Source organism: Ranitomeya imitator, chromosome 4 (assembly GCF_032444005.1).
Source record: "Ranitomeya imitator isolate aRanImi1 chromosome 4, aRanImi1.pri, whole genome shotgun sequence".
In the NCBI taxonomy this organism is placed as follows: Eukaryota; Metazoa; Chordata; class Amphibia; order Anura; family Dendrobatidae; genus Ranitomeya; species Ranitomeya imitator.
In genome coordinates, this window is record NC_091285.1 from 426,247,097 (window position 1) to 426,262,555 (window position 15,459).

At 46.4% G+C, this 15,459-nt stretch overlaps 1 protein-coding gene across 4 annotated transcripts in view; it reads left to right on the forward strand.

Annotated features, from left to right (window-relative positions):
- The window catches only part of SHANK3 (SH3 and multiple ankyrin repeat domains 3), a 614,328-nt gene that overhangs the window by 243,831 nt on the left and 355,038 nt on the right, over positions 1-15,459 (forward strand). For all 4 annotated transcript variants that reach the window (XM_069765494.1, XM_069765495.1, XM_069765496.1 and 1 more), the window contains exon 3: positions 4,200-4,766. In XM_069765494.1, the coding sequence (XP_069621595.1) occupies positions 4,200-4,766 (567 nt within the window). The remainder of the gene's footprint in view (positions 1-4,199; positions 4,767-15,459) is intronic.

The window sequence follows — 15,459 nt, forward strand, 5'->3', positions numbered from 1 at the left end:
ACTGACCAGTGTTTCTGTACAATGTTCACAAATTTCTTATGATTTGCGTGAAATTGCGTGATAAATGGTAATTTCAGAATCTGTTCCTGCAGGTTCCCATTGTTATTACCACTTTTGATATTATTTCTATTGTTGTTCTTTATACTACAATTTTTCAATAGAGACTCCCGTGGTGTAAGGGCCACTTGACTCTGTGCCTTTTCCAATAGGGGTCTCCGTATATACCTGTATGTCATCTCCTCCTGTATATAGTATATACCTGTATGTCATCTCCTCCTGTATATTGTATATACCTGTATGTCATCTCCTCCTGCATATAGTATTTACCTGTGTCATCTGCTCCTGTATATACCTGTATGTCATCTCCTACTCTATATATATATACCTGTATGTCATCAAATCCTGTATATAGTATGTATTGTACCTGTGTGTCATCTCCTCCTGTATACAGTATATACCTGTGTGTCATCTCCTCCTGTATTAGACCTTGTTCACACGTTATTTGGTCAGTATTTTTAGCTCAGTATTTGTAAGAACAGACGTTGCAGTCAGGGTTGTCACTGTCTGTGCCATGTTGTTATATGTATAGGAGGTTCAGCTTCATCCTGGCCACTTTGCAGTGTTAATTAATGTTGTGTATATTTCTAAGTATGGAAAGTGGGGGTGTCCTGAGTGGGATGACAGTACTTGACAGAGAATGAAAGAAGGTTGTGGTCAGAGAGCGAGAGAGGGTAGATGGTAAAATCATACACTGAGCAGAGCCAGGAGGCCAGGTCCAGGGCATTTCCATCTTCAGGCGTAGGAGAGTAAGGCTACTTTCACACTTCCGTCGGTACAGGCCGTCGCAAACCGTCGGCCCGAGGGACGTTGTGCAAAATAGTGCACAACGTGGGCAGTGGATGCAGTTTTCAGACGCATCCGCTGCCCCTTATGAGTTCTGGGGAGGAGGGGGCGGAGTTTAGGCTGTGCATGTGCGGTCGAAAATGGCGGACGCGTCGCAAAAAAAACATTACATTGAACTTTTTTTGTGAAAACGGTCCACCAATTACCGACCCATCCAGTGCACGATGTATCGAACGTGTGTCCATACGTCGTGATGCGTCAGTAATACAAGTCTATGTGCAAAAAACGCATCCTGCGGGCAACTTTGCAGGATGCGTTTTTTGCACAGAACGACACATTGCAAAGTCTATATAAAGACGGAAGTGTGAAAGTAGCCTAAGTAAGCTGCGAAAGGCCAAAGGAGGAGGTTAGAGATAAAAGGTGAGTGGCAGATGGGGAGAGGGGAAAACCAATGGGGATGTTAAAGTCTCCCATGATGAAGGTGGGGATGTCATAAGATAGAAAATGTAGAAGTCAGGTGGCAAAGTGATCAAGGAACTGAATGGAGGGGCCCAGGAAGACGATAAATAACCGCCACTTGCAGGGAGAAGGGGATGTAGAGTCTGACAGCATGTACCTCAAAAAAGGGAAGATAATTGAGGGTAGAGATATGGTACAAAGGTCTATGTGTATATAGTACAGAGGTGTGTGTATGTGGCTAGGGGGCGTAGTCTGTCTCCATGTGGAAGAAACAGACCGGTATATAACATGGCATGGGTATGGATGGCGCTCCTGCACCTTTTCATTTTTTGGCATTGCTCCATGTCCCCTGATGAACCCCCAGGATTCCCACGGTGGAGGGGGGGTGGGGGAGGGGAACGCGTCGGGCGTAATAGGGAGGATATCCCGGCATGAGACCGACAGAGCTGTAGGATTGCATGACTACCCACAACGCTTCTGGGACGCAGATGAGTAGAAGCGCTTACTACATTATTAGATTGAACTATGGGGTGGTCTCTGTATAGTTGTTTTTGTTAAATATGCTCTGTGGGTCCCGTTTTATGTTGGGATGTTTTTGTGCTGTTGTGGGCTACTGTCCTATTGAGAACATTTATATATCTGGGAGTCATTTGACCACTTAAAATTTTGGACATACACAACCATATGTTTATTTATAACATTACAAATATGAGATGGAGTGGCCCGTTGTTATTTTACATCTTGGATAAACGAGATATTGGTACTGTGTGTCTACCCAATGAGTTGTGATTTTTCTACTACTCCCTATTAGGGACTCTCTTTTTGGGGGCAAATAACAAATTTTGTTTTTTTGCTATGTTCATTTTTTTGATTTTTTTCTATTTTAATTTTTATATTTTTTTGATTTTTGTATATTTTTTTCATTTTTGGGGGTATCATTGTCACTATCTACCACGTCTTTTTAGGGAACACAGGGTCTGTATAGGGCTATCAGGGCCAGTCGTCGAGGAGCGGGGGCGCCTACCGCTGAAACTTAGGGTGCCAACCTCCGCTGTCAGGTAGGGACTAGTATTAGGCACCTGACAGGGTCTGTTAGTCCGGATTGGGTTTTTGAGCTGTGTTCATATTTCCCTGTATTTAAATACCAATGTTTCTAAATTTGGAACAAACAGATTTTAGCTTTAATTAATAACAGTTATATTTTAGGGATCCTTGTTGTCTTTTGGTTTTTGTGTGTGTATGTGGTCCAGAGGTATATGTATATATGGTCCAGAGGTGTATGTGTATATAGTACAGAGGTGTGTGTATACAATATACACATACACCTCTGTACTATATACACCTCTATACCATATACACATACACCTCTGTACTATATACACATACACCTCTGTACTATATACACCTCTATACCATATACACATACATCTCTGCACTATATACACCTCCGTACTATATAAACATACACCTCTGTAATATATACACATACACCTCTGTACTATATACATACACCTTTGTACAATATACACATACACTTCTGTACCATATACACCTCAGTACCATATACACATACACCTCTGTACCATATACACATACACCTCTGTACTATATACACATACACCTCTGTACCATATACATATACACCTCTGTACTATATACACATACACCTCTGTACCATATACACATACACCTCTGTACTATATACACCTCTGTACCATATACACCTCTGTACCATATACACATACACCTCTGTACTATATTCACCTCTATACCATATACACATATCTGCACTATATTCACCTCTGTACTATATACACAAACTTATCTGTACCATATACACATCTGTACCATATACACCTCTGCACCATATACACCCCTGTACGATATATACATACACCCCTGTACGATATATACATACACCTCTGTACGATATACACCCCTGTACGATATATACATACACCTCTGTACGATATACACCTCTGCACCATATATACACCTCTGTACGATATATACCTGCTGGCATGCTTTGGCACTAACATTAGTGACTACTAATACTCTGCATTACATACAGGTTCTGCCATGTTCCAGCCCTGGTATTGCAGTCTCCAATATTTCCTAGTGGGTTTGTATATAGACATGCAGGGGGTGATTATATATACAGTGTACATATATATATACATGCAGTGGGTGATAGATATACACACAGTATCTATCTATCTACAGTATATTCCCATGCAGGGGGTGATTCTATACACAGTGTACATATATATACATGCAGGGGGTGATTATACATACAGTGTACATATATATATATACATGCAGTGGGTGATAGATATACACACAGTATCTATCTATCTACAGTATAGTCCCATGCAGGGGGTGATTCTATACACAGTGTACATATATATACATGCAGGGGGTGATTATACATACAGTGTACATATATATATACATGCAGTGGGTGATAGATATACACACAGTATCTATCTATCTACAGTATATTCCCATGCAGGGGGTGATTCTATACACAGTGTACATATATATACATGCAGGGGGTGATACACACACAGACAAGTCCCCTTTGTATCACACACCCGCTGCCATGCTCCAGCCCTGGCATTGCAGTGTATGATCAGGGTGCCAGTCACACTGTTCTCCTCCATGAGGTGCAGGAGACTTCTCCCCTCCCGCCCTTTCTGACTGGCCACAGTCCTATGGCCGCTGCCGGCGCTGTGCCCGGTAGCCGTGGCATTAGCCGTGGCTGCAGTGTGCCCCTGCCATGCCGCCTCCATGCTCTCCCTCAGGCATGGCGCCCCTGCTCCCTGCAGCTCTCCCCTGTATTACATGCAGTGTGTGCTGTCTCTCACCCCCTCTCTCTCTCCCCCTCTCTCTATTAGATGCAGTCTCTCCGCTCCTCCCCCTCTCCTGCTCATGTTGTGTCTCCGGTTCCTGAGCTCCCGGAGCGGACCGGACCCCCCTCACCCAGCCCCCCCAAGGGGCCCCCGAGGGATCTCGGGGCTCCCCGCACTCTCCGCTCCTCTCCCGGGGGAGACCCAAAGACCCCGGAGCCATTGGGACAGTCCCCCCGAAGAGGGAGAAGCCCCGTCACCAGGGACAGACACCCCGACATCATCAGAGACTCCCCAGACTCAGACAGCGGAGAGGAGCCCGGCATCGGGGACACCGAGAACGGAGAGCACGGAGCCGCTAGCGCGCACAAATTCCGCTCCTCCATTGATCCCCCGACTGGCGGCACAGGCTCCCCGATTCCAGACACCGCCGACCCCACCGGAGACAGCCCGACCAGCAACTCCCCGACAAGTGACAGGGATCCCAGCACAGACCCCCCGGGGAGAGACCGAGACCCCCCTGGCTCAGACAGAGACCCACCCGGCCGGCGGATGGAAGAGACATCGGGGAACGCGGTGATCATCAGGATCGGCATCCCGGACCTGCAGCAAACGGTGAGCCGGGGGACGGGGTGTGCGGGGACGTGTGTGAGTGTGGACGGTGTGTGTGAGTGCGTACGGTGCGTGCGCTGCATGTGTGTACCGAGCGTGTGTGTTCTCCATGTATGTGAGTGTATGTGTGTGCCTGTATACATGTGGGTGCTGCCTGTGCTGGATCTATACTGTGTGTGGCATGTAGTGTACCTGCGATCTTATAGTAAGCAAGGTGTCTGTCAGCAGATCCATCCATCCATCCATCCATCCATTGATTGTGTAGTAGCCTCTACACTGTATAATAATTTTAATGAATTTGTATAGGTGTACACAACTACATTGTATATAGATACAGGGGATGCTGGAGTATAGTGTGTGCCGCAGTACACTGGGTGCTGGGGTATATTAAGTGATAGGTGCTGAGTACAGTGGGTGATGGGTGCTGAGTACAGTGGGTGTTGGGTGCTGAGTACAGTGGGTGTTGGGTGCTGAGTACAGTGGGTGATGGGTGCTGAGTACAGTGGGTATTGGGTGCTGAGTACAGTGGGTGATGGGTGCTGAGTACAGTGGGTGATGGGTGCTGAGTACAGTGGGTGTTGGGTGCTGAGTGCAGTGGATGGCAGGTACTGAGTACAGTGGGTGATGGGTGTTGAGTACAGTGGGTGGTGGGTGCTAAGTGCAGTGGGTGGTGGGTGCTGAGTACAGTGGGTGTTGGGTGCTGAGTACAGTGGATGGCGGGTGCTGAGTACAGTGGATGGCGGGTGCTGAGTACAGTGGATGGCGGGTGCTGAGTACAGTGGATGGCGGGTACTGAGTAAAGTGGATGTTGAGTGCTGAGTACAGTGGATGGTGGGTGCTGAGTACAGTGGGTGTTGGGTGCTGAGTACAGTGGATGGCGGGTGTTGAGTACAGTGGATAGCGGGTGTTGAGTACAGTGGCTGTTGGGTGCTGAGTGCAGTGGATGGCGGGTACTGAGTACAGTGGGTGTTGGGTGCTGAGTACTGTGGGTGTTGGGTGCTGAGTACAGTGGATGGTGGGTGCTGAGTACAGTGGGTGCTGAGTACAGTGGGTTTTGGGTGCTGAGTACAGTGGATGGTGGGTGCTGAGTACAGTGGGTGCTGAGTACAGTGGGTGTTGGGTGCTGAGTACAGTGGATGGCGGGTGCTGAGTACAGTGGGTGTTGGGTGCTGAGTACAGTGGATGGCGGGTGCTGAGCACAGTGGGTGTTGGGAGCTGAGTGCAGTGGTAGGCGGGTACTGAGTACAGTGGGTGCTGAGTACAGTGGGTGGCGGGTGCTGAGTACAGTGGATGGCGGGTGTTGAGTACAGTGGCTGTTGGGTGCTGAGTGCAGAGGATGGCGGGTACTGTGTACAGTGGGTGCTGAGTACAGTGGGTGTTGGGTGCTGAGTACAGTGGATGGCAGGTACTGAGTACAGTGGGTGCTGAGTACAGTGGATGGCGGGTGCTGAGTACAGTGGATGGCGGGTGCTGAGTGCAGTGGATGGCGGGTGCTGAGTACAGTGGGTGCTGAGTACAGTGGGTGCTGAGTACAGTGGGTGCTGAGTACAGTGGGTGTTGGGTGCTGAGCACAGTGGGTGTTGAGAGCTGAGTGCAGTGGATGGCGGGTACTGAGTACAGTGGGTGCTGAGTACAGTGGGTGTTGGGTGCTGAGTACAGTGGATGGCGGGTGCTGAGTACAGTGGATGGCGGGTGTTGACTACAGTGGATGGCGGGTGCTGGGTACAGTGGCTGTTGGGTGCTGAGTGCAGTGGATGGCGGGTACTGTGTACAGTGGGTGCTGAGTACAGTGGGTGTTGGGTGCTGAGTACAGTGGATGGCGGGAGCTGAGTGCAGTGGATGGCGGGTGCTGAGTACAGTGGGTGTTGGGTGTTGAGTACAGTGGATGGCAGGTACTGAGTACAGTGGGTGCTGAGTACAGTGGATGGCAGGTGTTGAGTACAGTGGATGGCGGGTGTTGAGTACAGTGGATGGCGGGTGTTGAGTACAGTGGATGGCGGGTGTTGAGTACAGTGGATGGCGGGTGTTGAGTACAGTGGATGGCGGGTGTTGAGTACAGTGGATGGTGGGTGTTGAGTACAGTGGATAGCGGGTGCTGAGTACAGTGGCTGTTGGGTGCTGAGTGCAGTGGATGGCGGGTACTGTGTACAGTGGGTGCTAAGTACAGTGGGTGTTGGGTGCTGAGTACAGTGGGTGCTGAGTACAGTGGGTGTTGGGTGCTGAGTACAGTGGGTGTTGGGTGCTGAGTACAGTGGATGGCGGGAGCTGAGTGCAGTGGATGGCGGGTGCTGAGTACAGTGGGTGTTGGGTGCTGAGTACAGTGGATGGCAGGTGCTTAGTACAGTGGATGACGGGTGCTGAGCACAGTGGGTGTTGGGAGCTGAGTGCAGTGGATGGCGGGTGCTGAGTACAGTGGGTGCTGAGTACAGTGGGTGGTGGGTGCTGAGTACAGTGGATGGCGGGTGCTGGGAGTTTGCAGTGCCCGTCCTCAGGTCCTCTGTGAATGACTAGTGCAGTAGTTGGCAGCAGCTGGTGAAGTTCAGTAGTAGATTGGAGCGCTGTGCCAGCATAGTGCAGAGGATGTGTGCTCCAGGCCGATACACTCAGTATATAATGATGATCCCTAGGAGGTGGCACCCACATCATACATGGCACACATCCTGGCGTGTGATGGACTAGTAGGGGTGTGACCAGCTGGCAGTGACCACCCTGTGCCATCCATGGTGATAGAGGCAGTGTCAGCCTTGGCTCTTGCAGTAAAGTGCTGCATCGCTTTTGCTGGAGAGGGTGACAGTATTCTGCTGTAGCTCGCTCTGATTTACTGTAATGCTTGCAGTTGACTACTAATACCAGGATGGCATGAACTAGACGACGCTGTGATCTGCAGGGCTGCTAGAGACACCATGTCGGTGGCAGTGGTGTCATTTCCCTTGGCTGTGGCCTGGCTCTGCAGGTATATGTGCTGTGGATCACACACCATGCAGTGTGAGGTGGGAACGCTTCACTGTGATCCTGCATGTAGATGGCAGTGCATGGCAGGACAGCTTTGTACCAGGATACTGTCAGGGACTGCTCATATGTAATGCTGTAGATGGCAGTGCTACCCCTTAGTACCATGGACAGCAGTGGTAGCAGTAACACTACACTATAGATGGCAGTGTTTCAATGTGATTATACAGTACAGTACTATAGATAGCCAGGCTGCTTAAAATTCCATTTTTTACTGTATGATCCGCAATATGAGACGTGAATGTTACCCAGGGGTATTGTATTGTCCATCCCAAGTAAGGCTGGGGTCACTCTGGCCTCAGAAATTCTGTTTTTACTAGATCCTTGCCTGAGACTGAGATTTATCCCTTTTGCAGCAGATCCTGATGGATCCCATGGACTCATGATGGGTCTGCCAGGCATCCATTAATTCGCAAGGCAGAATAGCACTCAGACCCACTATTCTCACCATCAGGGGCAAATGAAAGGGAACCTGTAGGCACCTTTTCACATATGGAAATTGTGGTTTATTGTGCAAATAGTGGCATACTCATGAAAAATGTAGTCATGTCATACTTCTACTCCCGAACGTAAACATGGGATGACATGTTCCATTAAAGGCATTGGTCACTATTTTTTTTATTGATGGTGTACACTTGGAATAGACTTGGAATTTATTTTCCCTAAACCATCTTAATTATGTATCTGATGCAGTGCAAGTGCATGAAAATACATACTACCTTCGTCTTTCCCAGTTTCCTGCCCTGCTTCGGTCTTCTTCTGGGTCATGTGACCTGAAAACAGACTGACCGGCTCACCCTAGGGTTTGTGTATGTGGAAGGAGAGTCGCTCTCTCAGTTTCAGCCTATAGAGCCTTGTTTTGGTTCTCATAGACTGTGAGCCGGCACTGCTGAAGAGAGGTCACGTGGGGCAGAAGTGGACTGCAGTGGCACTGGAAGCTGCAGAAGACAGCGATCAGTAAGTATTTTCAGACACTTTTACTATATCACATAGCAAATAATAACTAAAGCCACAGTCTGGTGCCCGCAGAACCTCTAGACGTCCCTTGGTGTTTTCCATAACCCACATTAATATCATTGGAGAGCAGCAAGTGGACATAGGAAGAACACACAAGCGTCCTCCTGAGGGTGACCATTTCAGCCGCATTTTCACCATGCAAATCCACTGTCTGTGTTCCATGTATCCCACCCATTGGAGTTTAATCTAATAGAGCTATGGACCTAATTGGGACAATACTCTAATATCGCAAGGTGCTGAAACGTCCTCTGCAAATTTGAACTGGCCTTTTATATGATATTCTGGGTGTGTGAATGCCACCTATTGGGTTGGAATCCAATGAATATATGGTCCTAATTGACATGACCTCAACCATTTCCTCTGCGGGATATTAAGAAATGTCTGTGTTTCATGTATCCCATTGATTCAGATGGAGTTAAATGTTTTTTTTTTTGGTCCTGATCAGAACATTAGGTAGATGGCACCCAGGAAGAACAAGGTGACCACACGTCTTTTTGAGGATTCCTAGTTTCAAACATCTTAGTTTAGCATGCTCCAACAAACTAAATATTACTGTGGGACAAGTGGCTGGAATGACCCATATCGGATAAGGTGACAAATTGTCCTTTGGTGGACAGTAGCCTCAATCGTCTTTCTTTGAAGTCGCCTAATCCTCCAAGTATCCCACCAATTGGGATGGAATTGTATATACTGTATCTATATATACCACTGATTTGGGTTGAATTGAATATATCTGATTTCCATCAATTAGGGTGGAATACATTGAGTGCTGTTATACCCCAAAACAGTCAGAACATTATGCATTGTTTGTAATTTGTAGACAATTCACTAGGGTCAATTGTCCCCCTGAAATGAACTTGGTTGCAGGACGGTTGGGACTTATCAATTAGTTCTCCGTTAAAATTAATGCCTTAATTATTTTATTTCTAAAAAGGCACTGCTCCTTGCTCCGGCGGGTACAAGCGTTACCCTCAAAGGTTTTACTATTATTTTGTCTTGTTTGGTGCACTACACTGCATTTTTGGTTTTAATGGTGTAATAAAAGTGAAGTATTAGACGCTCTAGGTTCTGTGATGTGACAAATGTGAGCACAGCCTTACATGAGTGGTCACTGTTCTTGGAAATGAGTGGTATCTATAGAATCTGCAGTGTTTCCATAATGCCCATCAATTTCACTTGGTGCTTTCCATTACGGTGGAGCACCATCAGTGATGTATGGCCTGCTGTCCTCCATGACATGTTGTGAAATGATAGATTACACTCAGTCGCTACTGAATGCTACCAGTAGAATAAAAGAGAAAATACAATGACCACGACCTGCAATTCTGATATTGCCTTATTAGGTTTTGTTAAAGCAGATCTCCGGTTATTATTTTTAGTTTTCCATCTTTTAGCAAATAGTAATGTGTATTGCAATACTCGGTGGTCGCCGTCTTCTGCCATTTCCAGTGCCGCTCTGCTCTGGCATCATGTGACTGCATTTGTTTCCTTCCTGAAGTCTTTCCTGTTCTTTGCTCCCTGCACAGTCTTTCCTTCATGCAGATTCTTTGGCGCCATCTACCTCCACAGATTCTCATCCTCTCACTTCCTTCCTCTTCTTCCTCAGACTTCCTCACTTTTTCATCCATGCAGTTTGCAGTTTATGTGTCAGCTGCCTTCATAGCTTCCCATCATTTCCTTCCTCTTCATGTCTTCCTGCTCATCCCTTTACTTTGCAGACTCGTTGACTCTTCATTTATATACACCGTGTACTCTTGTCTTCCCTATCTTTTTTCCTAAAACGTACCTTGCTTATATTTTGTCAACAGACTGCATGTTACTTCCTTTGTCCATTCATCCTATTTTTACTTCATTCTCCAAAATGTCCTTTGTCACTTCCTCCCTTGGCAGACTCTGCTGTCACTTACTCATCAGTCTTCTCTGTCACTTCCTTCCTCCACAGTCTTGTCTGTCTCTTTCCTCCAGTTTCCTCTGTCACTTCCTTCCTCCACAGTCTTCTCTGTCACTTCCTTCCTCCAGTCTTCTCTGTCACTTCCTTCCTCCACAGTCTTCTCTGACACTTCCTTCACAGTTTTCTCTGTCACTTCCTTCCTCCACAGTCTTCTCCTCTGTCACTTCCTTCCTCCAGTCTTCTCTGTCACTTCCTTCCTCCACAGTCTTCTCTGTCACTTCCCTCCTCCAGTTTCCTCTGTCACTTCCTTCCTCCACAGTCTTCTCTGTCACTTCCTTCCTCCAGTTTCCTCTCATTTCCTTCCTCCACAGTCTTCTCTGTCACTTCCTTCCTCCACAGTCTTCTCTGACACTTCCTTCATCCACAGTTTTCTCTGTCACTTCCTTCCTCCACAGTCTTCTCCTCTGTCACTTCCTTCCTCCAGTTTTCTCTGTCACTTCCTTCCTCCACAGTCTTCTCTGTCACTTCCCTCCTCCAGTTTCCTCTGTCACTTCCTTCCTCCACAGTCTTCTCTGTCACTTCCCTCCTCCAGTTTCCTCTGTAACTTCCTTCCTCCACAGTCTTCTCTGTCACTTCCTTCCTCCAGTTTCCTCTCACTTCCTTCCTCCACAGTCTTCTCTGACACTTCATTCATCCACAGTCTTCTCTGTCACTTCCTCCCTCCACAGTCTTCTCTGTCACTTCCTCCCTCCACAGTCTTCTCTGCCACTTCTTTCCTCCACAGTCTTCTCTGACACTTCCTTCATCCACAGTCTTCTCTGTCACTTCCTCCCTCCACAGTCTTCTTTGTCACTTCCTCCCTCCATAGTCTTCTCTGTCACTTCCTCCCTCCACAGTCTTCTCTGTCACTTCCTCCCTCCAGTCTTCTCTGTCACTTCCTCCCTCTGCAGTCTTCTCTGACACTTCCTTCATCCACAGTCTTCTCTGTCACTTCCTTCCTCCACAGTCTTCTGTCACTTCCTTCCTCCACAGTCTTCTCTGTCACTCTGTTACTTCCTCCCTCCACAGTCTTCTCTGACACTTCCTTCATCCACAGTCTTCTCTGTCAGTTCCTCCCTCCACAGTCTTCTCTGACACTTCCTTCATCCACAGTCTTCTCTGTCAGTTCCTCCCTCCACAGTCTTTTCTGTCACTTCCTCCCTCCACAGTCTTCTCTGTCACTTCCTCCCTCCACAGTCTTCTCTGTCACTTCCTCCCTCCACAGTCTTTTCTGTCACTTCCTCCCTCCACAGTCTTCTCTGTCACTTCCTCCCTCCACAGTCTTCTCTGACACCTCCTTCATCCACAGTCTTCTCTGTCACTTCCTCCACAGTCCTCTCTGTCACTTCCTCCCTCCACAGTCTTCTCTGTCACTTCCTTCCTCCACAGTCTTCTCTGTCACTTCCTCCCTCCACAGTCTTCTCTGTCACTTCCTCCCTCTACAGTCTTCTCTGACACTTCCTTCATCCACAGTCTTCTCTGTCACTTCCTCCCTCCACAGTCTTCTCTGTCACTTCCTTCCTCCAGTTTCCTCTGTCACTTCCTTCCTCAACAGTCTTCTCTATCACTTCCTTCCTCCAAAATTTCCTCTGTCACTTCCTTCCTTCACAGTCTTCTGTAACTTCCTTCCTCCACAATTTCCTCTGTTACTTTCTCCATCCAGTCTTCTGTCACTTCCTCCCTCCACAGTTTCCTCTGTTATTTATTTGGTTTGCATCCTCCTCTGTCACTTCCACAACAGACATCTGTCAATTCTTTCTTCTGCAATCTTCTCTGTCTCTTCCTTCCTCTAGAGTCTCCTTTGTTACTTCATTTCTGTAGACTCCTCTGTTACTTCCTTCCTCCACAGACTCTACTGTCATTTCCTTCCTCCTTAGTATTCTCTACCACTTTCTTTCCTCCATAGATGCCTCTGTCACTTTCTTTCTCTACAATCTACTCTGTCACTTCCTACCTCCACAGTGTTCTCTGTCATTTCCTTCCTCCACAGACTCATTTCTTTTCCTTCCTCCTCAGACTCCTGTTTTTCCCTGGAGACTTTCTTCCTTGACAGTTTACTTGTCTCCTTTATCCATAGTGTCCCTAATTACATCTTTCTAAGTAAACTGTTTTTTGTCATTACTCCTGCAGTCTTCCTTGTCACTTCCTTCTTTCACAGAGACTCTACCTTTTTTCCAGCCTTCATTTTTCATATACATCCTCTTTGGTGTCATCCTCCCCATTTACCTTCTCATGCAGGCTCCCTGTCCCATCTTTTGTAAGCATATCACTTCCATTGTATACTCAGATCTTCAGGCTTTGCATTCATCATCTGCACCTTCCATTTCAATGATTTCTGCAGCTGCTGACAACAATAGCACCTATAGGGTGCCCCATACATTTAATGACAAATTATATGGGAATGTCTTCACTGAATAATAATGTAAGAATGAGACCCATGCCACAGTGCTCTAACAAGGAATCCTCCTCTCAAAGACAATCTGTAAGCAAGTTTCTTTGTGTAACCTGAGAGCAGCATGTTGTAGGGGCAGAGGCCCTGATTCCAGTGATGCCACTTAATGGACTACTTGGTGCAGTTTAATAAAATCAGTCTTTTTTCAGCATGAGATTATCACTAGAGGATTATTCAATCCCTGGCAAAAATTTTGGAATCACCGGCCTTGGAGGATGTTCATTCAAAGAGCAGATCACAGACATGGCACAAAACTAAAGTCATTTCAAATGGCAACTTTCTGGCTTTAAGAAACACTAAAAGAAATCAAGAACAAAAAATGTAGTAATCAGTAATGGTTACTTTTTTTAACCAAGCATAGGGGAAAAATTATGGAATCACTCAATTCTGAGGAAAAAATTATGGAATCATGAAAATAAACAAACAAAAAAACACTCCAGCACATCACTAGTATTTTGTTGCATTGTTGCACCACCTCTGGCTTCTATAACAGCTTGCAGTCTCTGAGTGATGGACTTAATGAGTGTCAAACAGAACTCTTCATCAATCTGGCTCCAGCTTTCTCTGATTGCTGTTGCCAGATCAGCTTTGCAGGTTGGAGCCTCGTCATGGACCATGTTACATAGTAACATAGTAACATAGTTAGTAAGGCCGAAAAAAGACATTTGTCCATCCAGTTCAGCCTATATTCCATCATAATAAATACCCAGATCTACGTCCTTCTACAGAACCTAATAATTGTATGATACAATATTGTTCTGCTCCAGGAAGACATCCAGGCCTCTCTTGAACCCCTCGACTGAGTTCGCCATCACCACCTCCTCAGGCAAGCAATTCCAGATTCTCACTGCCCTAACAGTAAAGAATCCTCTTCTATGTTGGTGGAAAAACCTTCTCTCCTCCAGACGCAAAGAATGCCCCCTTGTGCCCGTCACCTTCCTTGGTATAAACAGATCCTCAGCGAGATATTTGTATTGTCCCCTTATATACTTATACATGGTTATTAGATCGCCCCTCAGTCGTCTTTTTTCTAGACTAAATAATCCTAATTTCGCTAATCTATCTGGGTATTGTAGTTCTCCCATCCCCTTTATTAATTTTGTTGCCCTCCTTTGTACTCTCTCTAGTTCCATTATATCCTTCCTGAGCACCGGTGCCCAAAACTGGACACAGTACTCCATGTGCGGTCTAACTAGGGATTTGTACAGAGGCAGTATAATGCTCTCATCATGTGTATCCAGACCTCTTTTAATGCACCCCATGATCCTGTTTGCCTTGGCAGCTGCTGCCTGGCACTGGCTGCTCCAGGTAAGTTTATCATTAACTAGGATCCCCAAGTCCTTCTCCCTGTCAGATTTACCCAGTGGTTTCCCGTTCAGTGTGTAATGGTGATATTGATTCCCTCTTCCCATGTGTATAACCTTACATTTATCATTGTTAAACCTCATCTGCCACCTTTCAGCCCAAGTTTCCAACTTATCCAGATCCATCTGTAGCAGAATACTATCTTCTCTTGTATTAACTGCTTTACATAGTTTTGTATCATCTGCAAATATCGATATTTTACTGTGTAAACCTTCTACCAGATCATTAATGAATATGTTGAAGAGAACAGGTCCCAATACCGACCCCTGCGGTACCCCACTGGCCACAGCGACCCAGTTAGAGACTATACCATTTATAACCACCCTCTGCTTTCTATCACTAAGCCAGTTACTAACCCATTTACACACATTTTCCCCCAGACCAAGCATTCTCATTTTGTGTACCAACCTCTTGTGCGGCACGGTATCAAACGCTTTGGAAAAATCGAGATATACCACGTCCAATGACTCACCGTGGTCCAGTCTATAGCTTACCTCTTCATAAAAACTGATTAGATTGGTTTGACAGGAGCGATTTCTCATAAACCCATGCTGATATGGAGTTAAACAGTTATTCTCATTGAGATAATCCAGAATAACATCCCTCAGAAACCCTTCAAATATTTTACCAACAATAGAGGTTAGACTTACTGGCCTATAATTTCCAGGTTCACTTTTAGAGCCCTTTTTGAATATTGGCACCACATTTGCTATGCGCCAGTCCTGCGGAACAGACCCTGTCGCTATAGAGTCCCTAAAAATAAGAAATAATGGTTTATCTATTACATTACTTAGTTCTCTTAGTACTCGTGGGTGTATGCCATCCGGACCCGGAGATTTATCTATTTTAATCTTATTTAGCCGGTTTCGCACCTCTTCTTGGGTTAGATTGGTGACCCTTAATATAGGGTTTTCATTGTTTCT